The sequence below is a fragment of the Pinus tabuliformis genome, chromosome 7 (assembly GCF_031772625.1).
Source record: "Pinus tabuliformis cultivar Carrire ecotype Pingquan chromosome 7, CPIR1, whole genome shotgun sequence".
Classification (NCBI taxonomy): Eukaryota; Viridiplantae; Streptophyta; class Pinopsida; order Pinales; family Pinaceae; genus Pinus; species Pinus tabuliformis.
Window position 1 is genome coordinate 550,115,822 of NC_142293.1, and position 21,166 is coordinate 550,136,987.

At 32.3% G+C, this 21,166-nt stretch overlaps 1 protein-coding gene across 1 annotated transcript; it reads left to right on the forward strand.

Moving 5' to 3' along the window:
• The first annotated feature begins 3,547 nt into the window (after positions 1–3,547).
• On the forward strand, positions 3,548–10,132 carry LOC149248532 (peroxidase 12-like). Its single transcript, XM_089458463.1, has 5 exons — positions 3,548–3,697; positions 3,804–4,100; positions 6,888–7,082; positions 7,179–7,347; positions 9,347–10,132. The coding sequence occupies exons 2-5, from the start codon at positions 3,837–3,839 to the stop codon at positions 9,835–9,837; spliced, it is 1,119 nt and encodes a 372-aa protein (XP_089314589.1). The 5' UTR covers positions 3,548–3,697; positions 3,804–3,836; the 3' UTR covers positions 9,838–10,132.
• Positions 10,133–21,166: the final 11,034 nt, after the last annotated feature.

Consider the following 21,166-nt stretch of genomic DNA (forward strand, 5'->3'; position numbering starts at 1 on the left):
TTCTTTGTTTCTCTAGAAATCATTCCCTAAATTTGTTACCCTATTCTTCCTGGAACAAGTTATCTAAACTATAGATCATGAGCTAGAGCCTTATGGAGTCAACCTCGGTATGAATTATGTAACATAAATCCATGTCAAAATCCCTAGGAACAAAATCCATGTTTCATTATTTATCCTAGAGTTTTTTATATATGCTAACCATAGAGGCTAGTTTTAGTAAATGCATACGAGCCACAAGAACAACACTAGGCTAACCATCATCAGTAAAACCCCAATAATGCTTTCTAATTAATCAATAATGAAGGAAAATAATGATAACTGGCTACTTTAACATTCAAAAGATTATGATGACATATTCATGAAGAAACAAAGCCATACAAGAAATAGATAGGAAAAGAAGTGTGATAAAATAATTGAAAATGGGTGTTTAGAATCGTGAAAATGATGACAATTTGGTTACTTGAAAATTTTCTCTAGAAAAACTATGGAAATCCAATTCAAAAGAGTTGAATGTTATACCCCTTATCATTTAGTTATACATCTAGACATGTTAGCAACAATATGGATGCCTAACTAGGTCTTACAATCATATGGACATATGCATGTAGTTTACAAAGTTTTCGTATCCAAACTAAATATTTTTGTGTCCCAACACTTGTGCCACAATTCTCTCACGTTGATACAACCAATGCCATCCTCTCCAAACCTAATTTTTTTGTTGCATCTCAACCTACATCTCACATTGTTAGAGCTCTATTTCCTCCCAGGAAATACACATGCATACTCTCTCTTCCACAAGAAACTCACAATGGATCCAATCATGCTAGTCAAATCACAATTGAGGTTCTCTTTGTTGCTACAAATTCAGCATACAATGTGCCAATATTTGCAATCACTTCCTCCTTTTTCATCCAAATGCCAATTTTGAGAAATAAAAAATACAAGAGAAATGCATCCAGCTACTATGGGTTCACCTTGTTGACCAATATGTTAGCACCTTCATTCATAAAGAGGGTTTTTAATTTGTGAAAAATAGAGCCAATATATTGTAGTTATTATGAGGAGGGTAGGGGGGTTGGTTGCGAGAATTATAGAAATTAAGGGGTAAAAAAAGGGGAATTAAAAAAAATGAAATGTCTATTAAAAATCAGGATTAGTTTTATTAAAATGATCTATTGAGAAGGAGTTAAAAAAATAAACTTTGGGAGGTTTTAATAATATCTAGTCAAAATAAGGTCATTTTTTAATATCCTATGACTACATGTGCTATAACATAGATTAACTCAGTGAAAACCCTGCCATGCCCAAATGATTAACTAAGTAAAAATCCTACAATGCCCAAATGATTAACTAAGTAAAAATCCTGCCATACCCAAATGAGCCTTTTAATTGCTCAACTCTAATATATTAAAATAAAAAATGTCAAAACCTTTAAATAAAATTATAACATGTGATACCACTGACTCACTCAGTACATGGATCATCAATAATAAGTATCTATAACCACCACCGTTGTTACTAATCTAACAGCCTTCATTCTTTACCTAACAAACGGCAGTTGATGCATTATAAATCTAAAGGAAAACTATAAACCATTCTTCCTTTTATAATAACCCAATTACATATAACAATGACAAATTTTAATTGATATAATATATATCCATTTTCTTGCTGAAGATGGGGCAAGAAGTAGTCCTTTCCAAATGTCTATGTTGATTGCCCTGTTATTAAAGTTTTTCAATGTTAGGACAATGTGCATGCTTTCATATCTTTATTTGGTGAAATGTAAATGGGACACGGATACGCCACAATATTGATAGGTCGATAGTAGTTAATAATGATAGGTAGATAGTAGTTAACTTCAAAGCTCCTTGGAAAACAGGTGGTTGAAAGGTAAACGGTACATATTCACTGAGTCTGGCATATTAATTATTGTTAGATAATATTTAACATCAAAGCTGCTTGCAAATAATTGATATAATATATATCCATTTTCTTGCTGAAGATGGGGCAAGAAGTAGTCCTTTCCAAATGTATATGTTGATTGCCCTGTTATTAAAGTTTTTCAATGTTAGGACAATGTGCATGCTTTCATATCTTTATTTGGTGAAATGTAAATGGGACACGGATACGCCACAATATTGATAGGTCGATAGTAGTTAATAATGATAGGTAGATAGTAGTTAACTTCAAAGCTCCTTGGAAAACAGGTGGTTGAAAGGTAAACGGTACATATTCACTGAGTCTGGCATATTAATTATTGTTAGATAATATTTAACATCAAAGCTGCTTGCAAATCACGATTATAATAAGAAGATCTTTGAAAATTTCTAATTTTATAAAAAAAACATGTTTTCAAAAGTCAAGATACGATGCAGGTAGGGCCTGGAGTATGCCCTAAAACTGCTTCTGCTTGGCTAAGAGCTCGTCTTCCTCACGTAAGGAAACAGGTTAACGGCGGCCCAAGACCCAGAGGCATCTGGCAGGAGTGAAAGTCTGCTCCCTTACGGACCACCAGCGGGTTATTTCAGGTGGCGTGGTTTTCCTTGATAACAGTGATGTGTCAACTGACATTCGCGGATAGCAGCCAGAGATGGCTGTCCTCACTGTTGGTTTGACAAACTGAGTTTGATAAGTTTTTTCACCTTTTGAAAAAAAAAAAAAAAGAAGAAAAGAAAAGATACGATACAGGTATTGAAATATTTGTTTGATTAAAAGTAAATAAAGTACATGCTCAAATAAAGTGTACATGAAAGGGTAATATTTTGAACTTGAGTTGCCAGCGATTGTAAAGAAGTTGAGAAAAGTTTGGAGTAAACCACTGAAATCCCTTTAAATCTTCAAAGTCCTTGTCCGTCACAGTATTCAAATCTGATTTGTATATGACAAAATGCGTTCAGCGCATCTAGAGGATTAATAGAACGGGACAAAGTCAGGCGAGCTTGGCAAATGACCGACATAAAGAGTTTGACTAGGTAAATTCATTCATTGTGGTCTACTTTTTGACACGTCAACTTTTTTTTAGCTGAAACAGGTCACAGTGGAAAAAAAAAATAGAAAATTCGGCTGGATTTTGAGAAAGTTTGCGGAAGTTTTTTAAATTTTCTATTTACAGTTATCAAGATTTAAAATGTTCGGTATTAGTGATTTTTGATTGTGCTGAACTCATTATCGTTATCTAAAAATAATTTAAACACTCTTACAATCAAATTTTGGAAAAAATAAGTACCCACTATTAATGATGCTGAATCTATTAATACCATAAAAAAATGATATATTTTTTTTTAAAATGACTAGGTGCTAACTAAAATTGCCCCATCCTCAGGAAATTGTGGCCTGTTAGCCTTTCTTCACTATACAGTGTGACGCAATTTATTACACTATGACGTAAGGATGGTGGTACCACTGACATGGACGAGGAATGGACGAGGAAAGAAGGATGGTGGTGCCACTGACAGGTCGTTTTCAAATTTCAAAGCAAGAAGAAGCAATGGAAACATGCGTACCCACATTGTGGTTTAGTCATTCCAAAATTAATATTTGTCAAAAACCGTGCCCCCACATGGCGGTTTAGTCATTCAAAAATTAATGTTTTTCTGGACCGCAGGTATTGGTTTTTGTTCATAAATACTCCACCAATATGTCCATAAGATTAACTCTCATATAGAATTGTCTGTGGAGCTCTGAGAAGACGTCGGTAAGATTTAGTTTTTCTTACTGATATCAGCTATTGATACCAGCAGTATTGTATTGAAATTGCCATAATTATTGGAATTGAAATCCTGTGTGAATATGTATTACAGGATCAAATATCAGCATAGTTGCAAAAGAAGACGATGAAGAACTACAGTGCTTTCCACACGTTTACCCTTATTTGTGTTTTTTTATTTATTTCCGTGGCTATTATTTCTACCAGCGGATATGATATAGATACAGACGATCTGCCAACGCCTGTGGATGGGCTCTCATGGACATTTTACAACGAGACTTGCCCAGACTTGGAGTCCATTGTTAACGCAACACTACAACAGGTGCTGGAGGCCGATATCACCCAAGCTGCAGGCTTGTTGAGAGTTCATTTTCACGATTGTTTTGTGCAGGTAAGCATATATTTAGCTTCGTTACAAAGCTGGGTGCTTGTTAGGCTTGAGCCCGGAGATTTTAATTCGTTTGTCTCTTTTGTTTAGGTTATGAACCTTGCTTTTGTTTTAAAAACGATATAGCGGATTCGCTTACTATACTAGATTTATTGATCGAGCTTTTAAATTTGAAGTATTTTCTTCCTTCACATCTTCCGAAACTTATTTATAGAATCATATAAAGTTTTCAGTAAGTCATTGATGAATTTTTTATAAGTTAAGACTTATACAACTGAGTATGAAACGACCTTATTATATTCTCAAGTATATTTTGTAGGTAAGTATATTTTGTTAGTATATATATGTTTAGGTTTATTAAAAATATTATTAAATTATAGACATAAGAATTGATTTTAGATTATGTGTTTTGAGTATGACTTAAAATTGTTTTTATTTAGCTAAGAGTTTATCTTCCATGGTCCAAGACTTACATGCATATGGGAACATGTTAACCTCCCAAGACCTAGAAACATTTGCATGTAGGATCATGTTAACCCCCCAAGACCTAGAAGCATCTCGTAGGATTGAAATCCTATCCTCTTAAAGATCACCGGCCAATGATTCAAGATGACGTGATTTTCCTTAAATAACAGTGATGTCAATCTGCATTCAACCATAACGATCCCTAATGGTTGTTCCTACTATTACTAATTATCATAGATTTTTCTAGAGATATTGATGTCAAATTTATTTTAGGTTTGAATATATTTAACTCGCTGATAGAGTGAAATTGTTAAATGATTTTTTCTAATTATTATATCTTTAATAATTACATATTTAAATATATTTAGAATTAACTTCCATTTTTATATATATTTTATATATTATTAATTTTTTTTAAATAATAATAAAATTAATAAATAAAATTGTTTCTCTTTGTTATCTTTTTAGGATGTAAAGAGACATATTAATGGCAAAAAATCTAGAGACATATGACACAAGGAAAGTCTACTCCCTCATAGATTGTGGATAAGTAATCAAAATGGCATAGGATTGGCTATCCCCACTACGGATTTGACAAACTAATTTATTATAATAACTATCTCCACTATTTAAATATAAATTACATAATATTTTCTTTTTTATTTTAAAAAAATTATAATAATATTAATTGTTGAACCAATATTCAAGATGGATGTTTTCCTTTTAATAAAATTTGATAATTATATTTTTATTTTATTTATTTAAAGTATAGTTTAAAAAATATGAAATTATATATAATTAAATTAATATTATCAAGTTATATATTAAGATGTTTGGTAATATTTGAGGAGTTAAATAATTTTTATTTTTTATTTAAATTTAATTATATTAAATAAATGATAAAATGATTAGATAAAGATTTCGGCGTAAATCACATGAAAAGTCATTTGTCGACGCGTTTCGAACCAACCAGTGTGGTTCATCGTCAGGACAAGATGAAGAAAACAGATCTAGCTAAGCATGCTATATAGACCGAGCAGAGCCTCCAACGGCTCTGCTCGGTCTATATAGCATGCTTAGCTAGATCTGTTTTCTTCATCTTGTCCTGACGATGAACCACACTGGTTGGTTCGAAACGCGTCGACAAATGACTTTTCATGTGATTTACGCCGAAATCTTTATCTAACCTAATATGGATCACAGAAGCCTAAACTCTATTATTGATAAAATGATTCTTATTCTTAATCAATTTATTAAATTTATAACTAAGATTATTTTTAACTAATTTATTAAATTTATAACTAATACTATTCTTAACCAAATTCCAATTTATTAGATTTATAATTTGTATAAATATTATTATTTTTATTATATTTTTTTATGAGAGATGTAAATTATAATTATAGTTATAATTATTATTATTATTATTTAGATTATATATATATATATATATATATATATATATATATATATTAATTATTATGATGTTGATTAAAGATTTTAAATTTGGAAGAAATCTTATTCTTAACTAATTTATTAAATTTATATTTTTAAAATTTCTTATATATATTTTAATTATTATTATTTTGATTATAAATTATTGTTATTATTTATTTATTTATTAAATTATAAATATATTTTTTTTAATTATTAATATGTGAATTACAGATTTTAACTTTGGAATATATATATATATGATTGTTTGTTATTTTGAATTTTCTCCAATATTTTATTAAATTTATGGGAAATATCAATACATGTAAAATATATTGTAAATATCTATGCAAAGTTATGTTAAATTTATATCTGTTTATATCTATTAAAAATATTATACGAAATATCTATACATGTTAAATTTATTGCAAATACAAAATTATGTTAAATTTGTACATGTTTATATCTATTCAGATAGATTGCAGATTTTGAAATGATGCATTTCTTCTTATTTGGAAGAGGACATGTATCTTTATTGCTAATCCACCGTATACACTTAAAACCCTAATTATTCATTATAAATATCACCTGTCGAATATTATTGCTAATCCACCCGATACAGTTAAAACCCTAATTATTCATTATAAATATCACCTATCGAATAAAGAAAGGACAGTTTTTTTGAGGCAAAAATATCAAGAAGGTTTAAAACATTCGTTATAAATAAAACTACGCAGGATATCTTAAAACCATCTTGTATATTCTTCAACTTTCCCATAGTTGTAAAACATCGAATCTGATATGAATTCTGAATTACAATGGTTGAGTGTTTGAATATTGCACCCCTTTACATGTTACAGTTTTCTAATAGTGTTGCTCTTTTCTGGAAAGGGTTGCGATGCATCTCTGTTGCTGACAGGAACATCAAGCGATCCCGGTGAGCTGGAGGATACTCCAAACCTCACACTGAGAGCCAGCGCCATCGCGATAATCAACGAAATCAAGGCCGCTGTAGAAGCCAACTGCAGCGCTGTTGTATCGTGCGCGGATATTGTGACTTTGGCTGCTCGTGATTCCGTCGCTATGGTTGGTAGTACGCTACTTTTGTGCCATTATAATTTATGGATCTGCTGTCTCTAATGGAAATTTGCAATTGGATTGATACAAATTGCCATTTTGAAGGCTGGAGGTCCGGATTATCCAGTACCGCTTGGGCGCAGAGATAGCCTAGACTACCCCAATGCAACGTTCGTTGGTAACAATTTGGCAAGTCCACTTTCAAACTTAACGACGCTGATGACCCTTTTTGGTTCGAAGGGATTGAATTTGACAGATTTGGTAGCGCTTTCAGGTTTGATGCTTTTACTCTTTAGTTTTTACTCTAGTTTATTGTGAATATTTGCAAATCTGACCGTCAGGAAGGAGATGAAACAATTGATCAATTCTAGAATCTGCAATAGATATAAGGATGCCAGCCAGTAACATCCTATATTTTTCTAGTGAGAACAGAGAGCTTTTTCTTTATATTAGAATAAAAAATAGTACATATACTTGTGCTCGTTTTTTCTAATGCTTCTAATCTATATTTATCATATCTGATATGCCTTTCCTTTTTATGTATTCTTAGAACCTGTCTATATTTTATAGAAATAACGTCTATATGCCTTAGCATTATAAAAAATCTTTGCATAATAATTCAAAATACATAAATCAAAATTTCCTCTAAGTACTATTTGTAATGGCTCTAGCATTAAATACCTGTGCTCGTTTCTTCTAATGCTTCTCATCTATATTTATCATATCTGATATGCCTTTCCTATTTATGTATTCTTAGAACTTATCTATATTTTATAGAAATAACGTCTATATGCCTTATCATTATAAACAATCTTCAGATAATAATTCAAAATACATAAATCAAAATTTCCTCTGTACTTTCTAATTGTAATGCTTCTGGCATTAACTATAACACCACCTTTAAAATATGAGAATTTTTTTTACCAGATTCTTTTGTGATGCTTCACTTTCTAATTGTAATGCTTCTGGCATTAACTATAACACCTTCTTTAAAATATGATAATTTTTTTTACCAGATTCTTTTGTGATGCTTCACTTGGATAATAGGTGTGCAGTCCAGTTTTGTTCCTTGTAGATAGGGTGAAATTGAATGTGTTGGAAGGTATTTACTAATCATCTTGTTTTCTAATATACGAGAATTGGAATTTGTATGGTTTTTAGCCCAATCAATGATACCTTTTGCTTCTCCATAGACCTGTATCTTTTCGAACCTAAGTTATCTTGGGCCATGAGAACTCCCATAATACTATTCTCTCTGCTTTGTTGTTTGTACCCTGTCTGTCTTCCCACTAGAAATGAAAAAATTTAACAGGCTCTATGACTTTACTCCACACCCATATTCCTCCTATTACTTGCTCCATCAAAGAAACTCACGCCCCATTGAAATGTAACCTAAACCATAAGAAGCGACTCATGATCGCTTCTATCCTGTCTATGTCATCCCAGGGCAATAAAAACATGGTGCATCCAATATGCCGGGATATTTTAGAGCACATGAGCACATATTTCAGCGTAATCATTCTTCCTCCCATCAACAACCACCTATGTTTCTTTCTATCTGCCATTCCCAATCCTGTGATTACTCAGATTGCGGATTTCCTTCCTCCCATCAACAACCACCTATGTTTCCAGCTGTTCAATTTTCTGTGAAATCTTTCTATTAATCATTCCCAATCCTGATTACTCAGATTGCGGATATCCAATATCCCTCCAGTGACATACCTGGAAAAACTTAGGGTATCCTTACTCTATTGCTTTTTCAAATACCTTAAAATTTTATGGCAAGTAGTAAAGTTAAACAATTGAGGTAAATTTCTTGACTCCTGTCCATCTGATTCTGGAATATACACATTAAAAGTTTCAAATCATGACAGTGCATGTTATTTCAATGAATTGAATGACTAACCATTTGAATTCCTTGCTGGGTAATCTATTTAGGGAAGATTTTGGAAGACTGATAAGAGAGCATTCAAACAAAACAATTAAACTTGCTCTTATTATAAGATTTTGGAATGTTCACTAAATCTGTGACAGAGAAGAGAAGGTCAACCGGTTGATTTATGTGTTATAATTATTCTTGCCGTGAGTTTTGCAGTTGAAAATATGTATTTCTTCTTTCAAAATCACATCTTCTTTTTTTTTGGCAAAATTTTATTTAATAAACTTAATGTGATTCTTATTCAGTAAACTCAATGTGATGGATCTGGAAATGAATTTCCAAAATAAAAAATAATGAGATTATTATTGTTATTTAATACTGTGAAATGTTTCAGGTGGGCACACAATTGGTCTTGGTCACTGCGGCTCCTTCCAAAACCGATTATATAACATCACCACAGGAGACACAGTTGTGGATTCAACTCTAAACACCACTTTTGCAAGCACTCTTTATTCAATATGTCCAGTGGTTAATGACACTGTCAACGCAACAAACATGGATCCCATCACTCCAAATGTTTTCGACAGCAATTACTACGTCGACGTGCAGAATGGTGAAGGACTTTTCACCTCTGATTCGAGTCTGTACACGGATTCCACCGATTCTGAAGACATGGTGAACAGTTTTGCATCTAACCAGACCCTGTTCTTCCAGAACTTCATTCTGGGAATGCTTAAAATGGGGCAGCTGGACGTTTTAACGGGAACCGAGGGAGAGGTCCGTACCAACTGCTCCGTTGCCAATACTGCTTCTTCATCCTATCAACAAATTATCGAGCCCATCGTTGATCCAGAGGAGCGGTCTTCGTCTTCACAGTTCACATAAAACTTCCGTTGGCAGGTTTGCAATAAAGGATCATGGTGTCTTAGTCTTCACAGTTCACATAAAACTTTAGTTGGTAGGTTGGAATAAAGGATCATGATGTTCATGGCCTTCAGATGAAAATTTAGATATATTCATTTTTAAATGAAGTTCTGTGATGGTGCCATCTTCACAGTCCACCCACAACTTTAAATTGTAATTTCGAGAAAGGTTGATCTTCTGTGTCTTAATTTTACATAAGACTGCTATTCACTATGAGGTATGTATTGAAGTGTAGGGAAATTTATGTCCTGAAATGTTTTAATATATTGCTCGTTTTCTTTCAATACACACTTTATATATTTTAATTATCCATATCTATGAAGTAAATTATTTTATAATAGAAAACGAGCGTTTGTAAGATAATTTTAATTTTTTAGTGGGAAAGTAAACTTCGTATGTGAAATCATTTTTCCTTTAGAAATTTTGTAAAAGGCGGTTTATATATTATAATGATCAATATCTATCGAGTAAGATGTAAATGTTAGTGGTAACTTTATTTTAGTTTTTAATAAATTATAATATTTCCATTTTTATCTAATTTTTTAATTTAATTTATACATAATAAATTTTCAAATAATTATTACATAATTTATTTATAAATATCACCAATATAATAAACTATAGACTTATTATATGGCATGGAAATATGCAATTGTATTTAATATAATAAACTATAGACTTATTATAGAGCAGGGAAGTATGCATTTCTAGTTATACACTTTTATGGGAGAAATTATGAACTGGACTGATGTGATAGGAAAGTATTAAAATAAACTATTTAATATTATTAACCATTAATATGAACATATATTGTAAATAGGAAGTTTATCTTATATAAATTATTTTAAAAATAAAAAAATAATTTTAAATTTTAAATGTATGTTTATAATGTTCATAAATTAATATAGATTTATTTTAAATACAGATTTAAAATGAGCATAGAGATCAAATCTTTTCAGGTGCAAATTTTTTTGGAGTGTAAAATACAATATGTTATTTTTCATTATATAAATTGTATTTTTGGATAATATCTAGAGTATATATAAGACCAAATAAAATTTGAACTATGATTTTTTTTTTATTAAAATAATTTTTTTACTAATATATCTTTAATTAAATGTAAATATTCATTGGTATCAAAATATTTTATTGATAACCCATTTTGAATATTTTTTATATGCAAAATTAAAATATTTTATTTTAACAATATGTTTTCTATATATATATATGAAGTTGATATCAACCTAAATTAGTTGACATAGATTTTCAAATAGTTTATTTATATTTCCGGTTTAAATATTTTTTAAAATTATAAGGTTTAAACATCTTACTTACACAAATTTTTTTAATTTGTAATTACTTTATAGTATGTTCATTTTTTTATTAAAGCAAACATTATTTTTCTATTTAGAACATAATTTTTATTTTTTAATTTTATAAAAATTCATCTATCAACTACCGATAGAAAACCAATTTACACATCCTCATATTAATTTATAAAAAAAATCTCTTAACTTAATAAATAAAACATATTTCAAATTTATTAAATATTTTCATATGTTTTTTTCTTATAAAAACATAATTTTAAATCGAGAGCAAAAAATTAATTTTAAAAGAGGCCATCATGAGATACTATCTTTTGGGTTGAGTGACAATTTCGTGGGCATTGTGTATATAAAGCTAAATATCTAAAACTATGGCAAGGATTATAACTATGAATAACCTGAAGAATTTTTTAAATATTGGTGTTTAGCATCGTGATTCCACAGGTTTAAAAAGGGAGGGGAAAATATATTACCACCCTTTTTTCCATGTTACAAAGAATTGGTATGTAAATTCAACATTTTGTAATGTTTAAAAGCACTTAAATTTAGAAGTTGGTCCACTAGAAAATAAAGAAACCACATTGGAGAGACATCAAACTTCAGTGCCTTATCTCTCTTTTCTATGTTGATTCAAGAATTTCAATTTTTTACAAAAATGCAATTACAAATACTTCTGGTTGAGGAATTTGTCAAAGTCTCAACACGGTGTCACACCAATTCACATTACCATTATATGTTTTTTGAAACATTTTTCTTGGTATTTTTCAGGAAAGAATAATCTATTGGAAAGATAGAGAGAAGAAATAATTATTTCACACACAAAACAAATTAGTTCTGGCTCTTTTATTGATTACAGAGAATTTGATTCTTACAATGAACACGGGGTATTTATTCATTTTCAACTAGTGACTTGCCTAAAATAACTCAACATGCACACGTACTCTGAATTCGACTTTTTCCAAAATATAACTTAGCCCGAACTCACTAGATTTCACTCAGTTCACTGACTCTTCAAAATTTAGTAACTCTCACACACAGGGGTAATTACAATTTCTAACTCCTCCCCTTTAATTATGACTTAACATAACTCAAACATGACTTATCATAACTTAACTATGTTTGTTATACTTACAATAGAAATTGACTCAATCATCAGTTAAACATGATTGATGGTCTATCTAAACTTACAGTGACTCAAAAATTTTACAATTTTACATTTTCTTTTTCTGTACTTCCAAATTTTATATCTTAGAAACTACTTCATTCTTAGTTGGGATTTTTTATTGTAAACTCCATATTTCTTTACTTGCTGCAACTTTTTTAAGCTTTTCTTAAATTTGTACTGAAACACAATCAGTTTTTTTTTTTTGTTTTTTTAAATAATCCTTTTAAAACACACCCTTTATTTATTTATGGTCTTTAGGAACCACTTTTGGATACCCAAAAATATTTATTATTGCGACAATATACGCAACGTTGACTCACTTTTTTGACTTCAGCCCGTCTTCTTTTTCAACCAGAGTATACGCCTAGTCTTTTATTCAATTTACACTCAACGCAACCTTTAGCCTCGGCTCAGCTGCGACACTGTTAAAACAATCTTTTGAAATTTTGTTGTCGACCCTCTTCTCTGCACTTAGATAATCCTACTAAAACGTCATCTGAAATGGAACCTAGGAAAACCACAGATAGTCTTCCTAAGAAAATTGTGGATAATTATCGTAATAAAAAGGTAGAAATCCCTGTCAAGAAGATAGTTGACCGTGTTTCTTAAACTACTCAAACAGAGATCCCAATCACCAGTCACCAAAAATAGCCTATGACAAAACAATCACAGATCAATCTGAACTTCCCAACTTGATTAAGATTCAAACATCATTCAACATTGAGAATGAACCAGTGAAATTGATAATCCCTATTCCTCTCACAGAATTAATGAGAAAAAACATGTATAGACCCCAAGTAATGAAAGCTTTAAACATAGGGGAAAACACTGACTCTGTAAATCTGAATTATGACTAGCCTGAACGCTTATTTGGACCGGAAGTTGAAGGAAAACCACAGAAAGGGGGTGTTCCTCCATTCTATCTTAGCCTGAATATTCTTGATAAAATCCTCCATAATGATATGTTAGATTTAGGATCCTCCCACAACTTAATGCCTAAAGTTGTTACAGAGAAACTAGGGCTTGCAATTATCAAACCTTATAAATACTTATACTTCCTTGATTCTAGTAAAGTAAGATGTCTAGGTCTCATCAAAGACATGTGTGTTACTTTAGGACAAATCCCAGCCAAAGGTATTGTAATTGATATGGTGGTTGCAGATATTCCCCCTAAGTATGGCATGTCATTATCACGCTCATGGGGAGAAGAATTATAAGGAACCCTACAAATGGATATGACCTTTGCTAACATACCAATTTTTGGGTAGCAAAGAAGATTATATAGGGAAACCTTGATGAAATTCATGGTGAGTATCCATGAGAAACCTCACAACTACCTTCTTTATTCTGTTCACTCAGATTTGGATTCTTTCATTCATTACAATCATGGGGATATCAACGCTCAGGTGATCAATGATGAAACTAAAATTTGTAAAACAGACCCAACCCAATTACAAATAACAGAAATGAACACTCCTCCTCGACCTTTTTGGAACATGAGTTTTGCTGGATCTTGTAGCAAAGATGGTTCTTGCCCAAGAATTTGGGTAGTGAACACAGGAAATAATCATGCTGAGGGTCAGTCATACAAGATTACTTTTCAATGTATCAATAACATAGAAGAGTATGAGGCCCTTATTATAGGATTGTAGTTGCTTAAAAAGATAGATGCTAGAAGAATCTCCATTCAAGGAGACGTTGAATTAGTTATAAAATAAACTAAAGGAGAATATTTAGCCAAACATCCTAAGATGAGAGCATACAAAAATGATGTGCTTGACTTTGTAGAGAGTTTTCTTGAATATGACCTTTCTGCAATTCCTAGAAAAAAAAATAGCATTCCAAACAATCTGCTTATTTCAGTCATCTCTTGTAAAATGCCTTATCCTAATCAAGAATATGTACTGGATGTAAAACACCGACTAGCTGTACCTCATAACATGAGGTATTGGCAGGTATTTGGAAATGATAAACAAATTGAAAATTTTCTGCAATCCAAAGATGAGTTTCAAGATGATAATATTGATTTGGAATCTAAAGTAGATAGTTAGATTGTTGTATACTCTAGTCTAGAAAGGAAAGTAGAAAATTCAGATGTAAATATACCCATAGATAAAGTTGTAAGTAAACTAGAATTCCTTGAGATAGATCCTGAAAAAGAAGAATTTGAAACACTCCAACTCAAATATAACATTTTGCCTAGAGGTTTAGTTCCATTAGAAGAATTATTTGATTTCAATGATGTGGATAAAAAGCCTAAGATTGAGCTCTCAAGAACAACAATTGAAGATTGTAATTTAGATACCGAAAAAGACCCCAAATCATAAAACTGTCTAATTCAATCCCAACAGCTAAAAAACAAAAATATATTTCTTTATCCAAGGAATTTAGTGATTTTTTTTCCTGGAGTTATGAAAATATTAAAACATATGATATGGAAATCATACAACACAAAATTCAAATTAAAGAAGATCAAAAACCCTTTAAACAAAAACTTCGCAAATTAAATCTCGTTCTGATGCCTTTAATTGAGAAGGAAATAAAAAGAATGTATGATTCTAAAATCATATTTCCTCGTAGGTACTCTAAATGGGTTTCCAATATTGTGCCAACCAGGAAGAAAAAAGGTGAAATCAGATTGTGCATAGATTCCAGAAACCTAAACAAAGTTTCCCTAAAGGACAACTATCCCTTACATAAAATGGATCATATTCTGCAAAAGGTAGTTGGATCTTCTAGGATTTCTTTATTACATGGTTTCTTAGGTTATAATCAGGTCCTAGTTCATCCAGAGGATCACGATAAAACAACATTTACTACTCCAAGGGGTACCTTCATGTATGTGAAGATGCCTTTTGGATTAACGAATGTTGGAGCCACATTTCGAAGAGCAATGGATATTGCTTTTGCTAATAAAAGTGGCAGATTTATTGTGATCTATCTAGATGACATAATTGTATATTCTAAAACTGATGAAGAACATTTGACACACCTGAGAAGAGTATTTGAAAAATGTAGAAGGTTTGGGATTTCACTAAATCCTAAGAAAACGGTGTTTGGCCTTTTAGAGGGAAAACTTCTTGGTCATATCATACCTAAGGAAGGTATTAAAATTGATCCTAAAAGGATTGAAGTTATTTTGAAAATAAATCATCCAAGAAAATTAAATAACTTCAATCATTTATTGGTAGAATAAATTCCTCACAAGATTTATGCATAACCTTGCAGAACTTCTCAGAAACATCACAAACATGCTAAATGGATATTCTGAAATCGGGTGGAACATTGAAGCTAGGCAATCATTTGACCAGGTTGAAAAAACACTAACAAAGGCACTAGTCCTTATTAGTCCATATTTTACTAAAGACTTTATAATTTTCTCATTTCCTTCTAAACATACAGTTGCAGTTGTCCCTTCGCAGAAAAATGATGATGGATTTGAACAACCTATTTCTTTCTTTAGGAAGGCCTTGAGGGATGTTGCACTCAAGTATAATATAATGGAAAAACAGGCTTTCGGACTGATAAAAGCAATTAAATATCTTAGAGTATATATTCTTCATTCTCATATAATTGCTTATGTACCAAATGTTGTAGTTAAAGATATCTTGACACAGAATGGACCAAATGGAAAAAGAGGCAAATGGATTGCCATCATTCTGGAATATGATATGGAAATCAAGCCAACCAAGCTTATCAAAAGACAAGGATTAGCCAAATTTATGGCTAAACCTAATTTTAATGCATTAGATATCAACTTTGTAGCTGAATTGGATGACCAAGAGGAACATGTGACTCTAGTAATAGATGAGGCTTTCATGACCTCACCCTAGTATGCAGACCTTGTTTATGTTTTATTTAATTTAAATGTTCCTCCTGGTCTAAAAGAAAAAAAGGCTATATTTCTGAAGCTAAAAGCAGCGAAATTTTGCATCATAGAAAACATTTTATATTGGAAAGATGCTGGTGGTATTCTACTAAAGTATTTATTAAGAGATGATGCAGAAAGAATAATGTAAGAATTCCATGTGGGTGACTATGGTGGCCATTGGTATTGGAAAACCACTGCCAATAAGATCCTTAGAGATAGTTTTTACTGGCCTACACTCTTCCTAGAAATTAACAAGAAGGTAACCTCTTGTGACAAGTGTCAAATCTTTGAGGGAAAAAGAAAGCTTTTGCCTCTAGCTTTGAAGCCCATATCTATTGAAAGTCCTTTCCAATAGTGGGGATTGGATTTAATTGGAGAAATCCATCCTCCATCCTCTGCTCAAGATAAATGGATCCTTATTGCTACTTACGACTTCACCAAATGGATTGAGGCCACTCCTTCTAGACTAGCCATAGATGTTGTTATCATCATATTATTAGAAACCAATATCCTATCTAGGTTTGGTTGCCCAAACAAGCTTATTATAGACAACGCTGGAGCTTTTAGATATAAGAAAATGATATATTTCTGCAACAAATACCATATCAGTTTGGGGCATTCAACTACTTCTTATCTATAGGGTAATGAGTTGGCTGAATCTTCAAATAAAAGTCTAGTAAATATTGTCAAGAAGCTGCTAGCAGACAACAAAAAGTGATAGCACAACAAGCTGATAAATGCACTTTGGGCTGATAGGCTCACAACAAAGAAATCAATTGGCATGTCCCAATACCAATTGGTTTATGAAATGAATGTTATTTTTCCATCCTCTTTGGGAGTTCTAGTCATGAAGTTAATTCAAGAATTGCAAGCTGAGCCAAATGACACTAAAAGGGGAATTGATCAGACAATCAAGTTGCAGCAATCCAAAGAAGAAGTTTATAATAAGGCTCAGGTCATCCATGAGAATATCAAGAATTTTTTTTTCAAAAGGAAAAAAGTAGATGATTTCACCTTGGGTGATAAAGTCTTAAAGTGTGATTCTAGAAGATAAGACAAAGGGAAGCATGGAAAATTTGAAAATTTATGGATGGGACCTTATATCATTTATGCTTTCAGAGGTCATAATTCATTGTTTATCAAAAATTTAGATGGGACAGAATTACCTGGTGGATAGGTCAATGACAGGATGATTAAACACTATTTCTATATGTAATAGAAGTTTTCCTAGCATTTATCATTGTAAATATCATTGTATTTATTGTTTAGATTGGGTAACCTATTAACAGAAGTTGAAGCCCGCAGAGAAGGCCCTAAGCTTCTATTGATGTGCTACCATAACTACTGCAACAAAGAAATCAGAGATGGATATTGTTGAAATAGAACACTCAAGGCTATTGATGACATTTTCTTGGCACCTCACAGGGAGAGTGCATCCCCAGCTAGAGCCACTATTAGGGTCCTATAATTTATAAGATCTCAAGGTAATTGAGTATTATATATCAGGAATATTATTTTGTAAATACTTGTCAATGTGCCAATGCTTTCCAAATAAAAGAAAAAATAATTAAAAAATGAAAAGAGGGTATAAATAAGAAAAAGAGGAAAACAAAAAATATTGGAAAAAGAAGAAAAGTTTGAACCCCACCAAAGGAAAGAAAAGTAGAAAAGAAATAATTTTGAAAGTGTTGCAAGTCTAAATGCCACTACTCATAGATAGTTTTGCTTCATTACTGAAAAATACAAAGTTGTGTGCAGCTTGTTCAAAATGCCACAATCACTAGCTTTTAGTTTAATCATACAATGTAATCATGAGTAAACTCATTTAAATTTCTGTAAATTAAGATAGAGAATAAAGACTTACCCAACATTTTAATCTGGGTAAATCATTAGTTAAGTAGAAAATGACATTGATCTAACTGTTTAATATGGATCGATAGAAGAAATAATGGATAGGTTAGGTACTTTTTCGTTCTGTGTAAAAGAAAATAAAATGGGTTTGCTAGTCTAAGAATAAAAAATGTTAGGTTAGTCATGGGTACGTATATTTGATAATTTTTCCAAATATATGTATATCTAATTTTTATCCTAAGTTTAAGGTTATGGTGAAAGGAAAATATGTGCACTATGGTTAAAATATTTCATATTTTTCATATCCCCTTTATCCTAAGTTTGGAAAGCAAGAATCAAGAGGCACAAGCGGACACAATTATTTTTTCGTTTATGGTTAATTTGCAACAGTTTGAAAGCATTGGGATTTGATCCTGCACATGATCAACTAACCTAATCCGTTTTCCACCCCCCCTCTCCATTCTTCCTTTACTACCGCGGGGGGGTCCAAAAATTTGTTTCACTTCCGAGGCCCCATCCCTTACGTGACATCCTCTTATGATTTCATACCCCCCTCACCAAAACCATAAACAACCTTCTACCCCCTTTGGAAACCACCTTTCCCTCACCCTCTCTACCATGCCCCACCACATTTCCTCCACCACTCTCTGTTTGCCACATTGCATGACCATTAAGCCAATTAAATGCTTCCCCAGCCAAAAGATTGTTCTCCATTAAATTGGGTTTCTCCTCGGTAACTGGCCTAATGATCCCTCACCATTTCAATAGGGCGATTTGTTGCAGCTTTTAAACCTGTTGAACCCATCTCTTTCATTTCTTTAATGATTGTTCTATTGTGTAGGGAAATCCCGCGGCCAGGTCACATCATAAAACTGGCAGTTCCCTTTCATTTTCACCTACAGTCTGTTATTCTATTGTGCTCAGCAAGCTCCTCTGAAAATTCATCATGTTCTCATATTTTTTTAGTCATGCCTCCAAAGACTAAGACCCAAGAGAAGCATATTAATCCTTTAACTCCCATTCTATAGATTTAGATCATATACCTTTAGCTGATAGGGATTATAGGATAAATGAAGCCCAATGTGATTGTGATTTTCTTGAATTATATTGTTGGCTAGAAGATAAACACATAGACAAAAATGAAGAAATTGGGCTCTCGGAGTCCAACCTCCCCCGTTATATTTTCCCCTTCACATTCCAAGCCCCAGAATTTACCAAAAGGTGTCAAGCTTGCTATGTCCCTACCCAAAGAGCCATCATTGCCCATACAGGTGAGATTCTCTTCACAATTATAGCCCAATCCATTGACTAGATTATACTGACCCCTATTGTGGAAAATGCTGCTTGTTTATCCCTAGAAGCCCTCACCCAACTTTATCAAAAGCTGGACTTTGCCAGCAGAGCCAAAATCTTTGAGATTTTCTTTCCGGAGAATGCCCCGTTACCCAAAAATAATTCTCCATATCCTTCATCCATTTTCCTAGACCAGGCCAAGCATATTATATGCATGATTTCCTACATTTTAGGCTATTATTATAATCAATGGGTAGATGAGCCCATTTTATAATTCCTCTCCATATTTTCCATAGACAGTAAACCCTCCTTGGTGTTCAACTTTAGTCAATTCTTGGCTAATAATATCCATGAACAGTTCATAAAATTTCCTACAAAACAGGTGTTCAATTACACCTCAATTTTGGTTTATATGTTCCTCTATTATCAGGTAGACAAATTCAATTTTTCATTGCAGAAGCTAGATGATGCAGGTAATCAATAGCCAATAATCTTTTGGACCTAATTGGTCATGAGAGAACAACAAGAATTCACTTATAAGCAATTTATTGAAGACTTTGTTCATCCAACCATGAAAATTCTAAACTGTGCATTACAACCTAGGATTAGTGAGGAAATCAAGAGAATTTTGGACCTAACAGATTAGGCAAAGACTGGGGATCGGTATTTATACCAAAATTACACAAAAATCAGGGTGTACGACTATGAATTGGCACCCTTTAAACCCCCCAAAGACCTCCCAATGAGGATTTTTTCCCTAAAGTGCATCAAACATATGTTGAATTCAAATGACATCCACTTTGTAGTGGTCAAGAAGAAGTCACAGTTTAGAATAAGGAGACAGTTGGGGCCATTTGTGTGCAACACAAGGAAAGCATGTGAAGAGGAAAATAGAATGCTTAAAGAAATGAAGTTCATTATGAGCTTTACATGGTCTTATGACCCTTGTGGCATCATTTCAAATCTTAGAGTAGAAAACAAAAATACTCTTTATATTCATACTTCAAGACCAGAAATGGAGAAGTATGCCAATAAGCTAGAGTGGATAGAAAATACCTTAGAGGAAGCTGAAGAACATCTAGTTCTACCTCTAGTTTGCAAAATCCCATTCCTCAGGAAAAATTAAGCAAAAGATAGAGGGAGGAAGGATCATCATTGAGAACTAGGAGTGAAGATAAATAATTCAGGATCAGATATAGGAAGGGAACAAAGTTGGCTCCTAGGGTAGAATTGGACAAATAAGTTGAAGAGAAAGCTGCCATTATCATCACAGATTCACCACCTACAACTAGAAAATTCACAACATATCCTACTGGACCTCCATCTTCACAAGGTCACAAGGAAAATGAGCTAGACTCACAAAATGTCCAAACATAAAAAGAGAAGACAATTTTTGACATGTGCAGGGAGATAAAGCTCAGGAATGAAATTCTAAAAAATAGCACTTATAACTAGTTCTGGAAGTAGACCTCTAGCTCATAGAGTAGGTTGCTATCATTCTTTGACACAGAGCATGGAATAATGTGGATGGCATCTCCTGAGGCCCAGATTCCACAGCCAAAATCACCAATAGACTACAAGAGCAACACTTTTGAATTCAACGTAGAGGATATACATCCCATTGATCAAATGGAGATGCACAAGAAAACTGTTGAAACGATATCCTCCACTTTGACTAATATTGCTATGTCACTTTCTAAATTGCAGGTTTCTTTCGCAAATGTTCAGTCATAGTTGAAAATGGAGAAAGTGTCCTCCTCAGCCAAAGATTACAGGATCAATTCT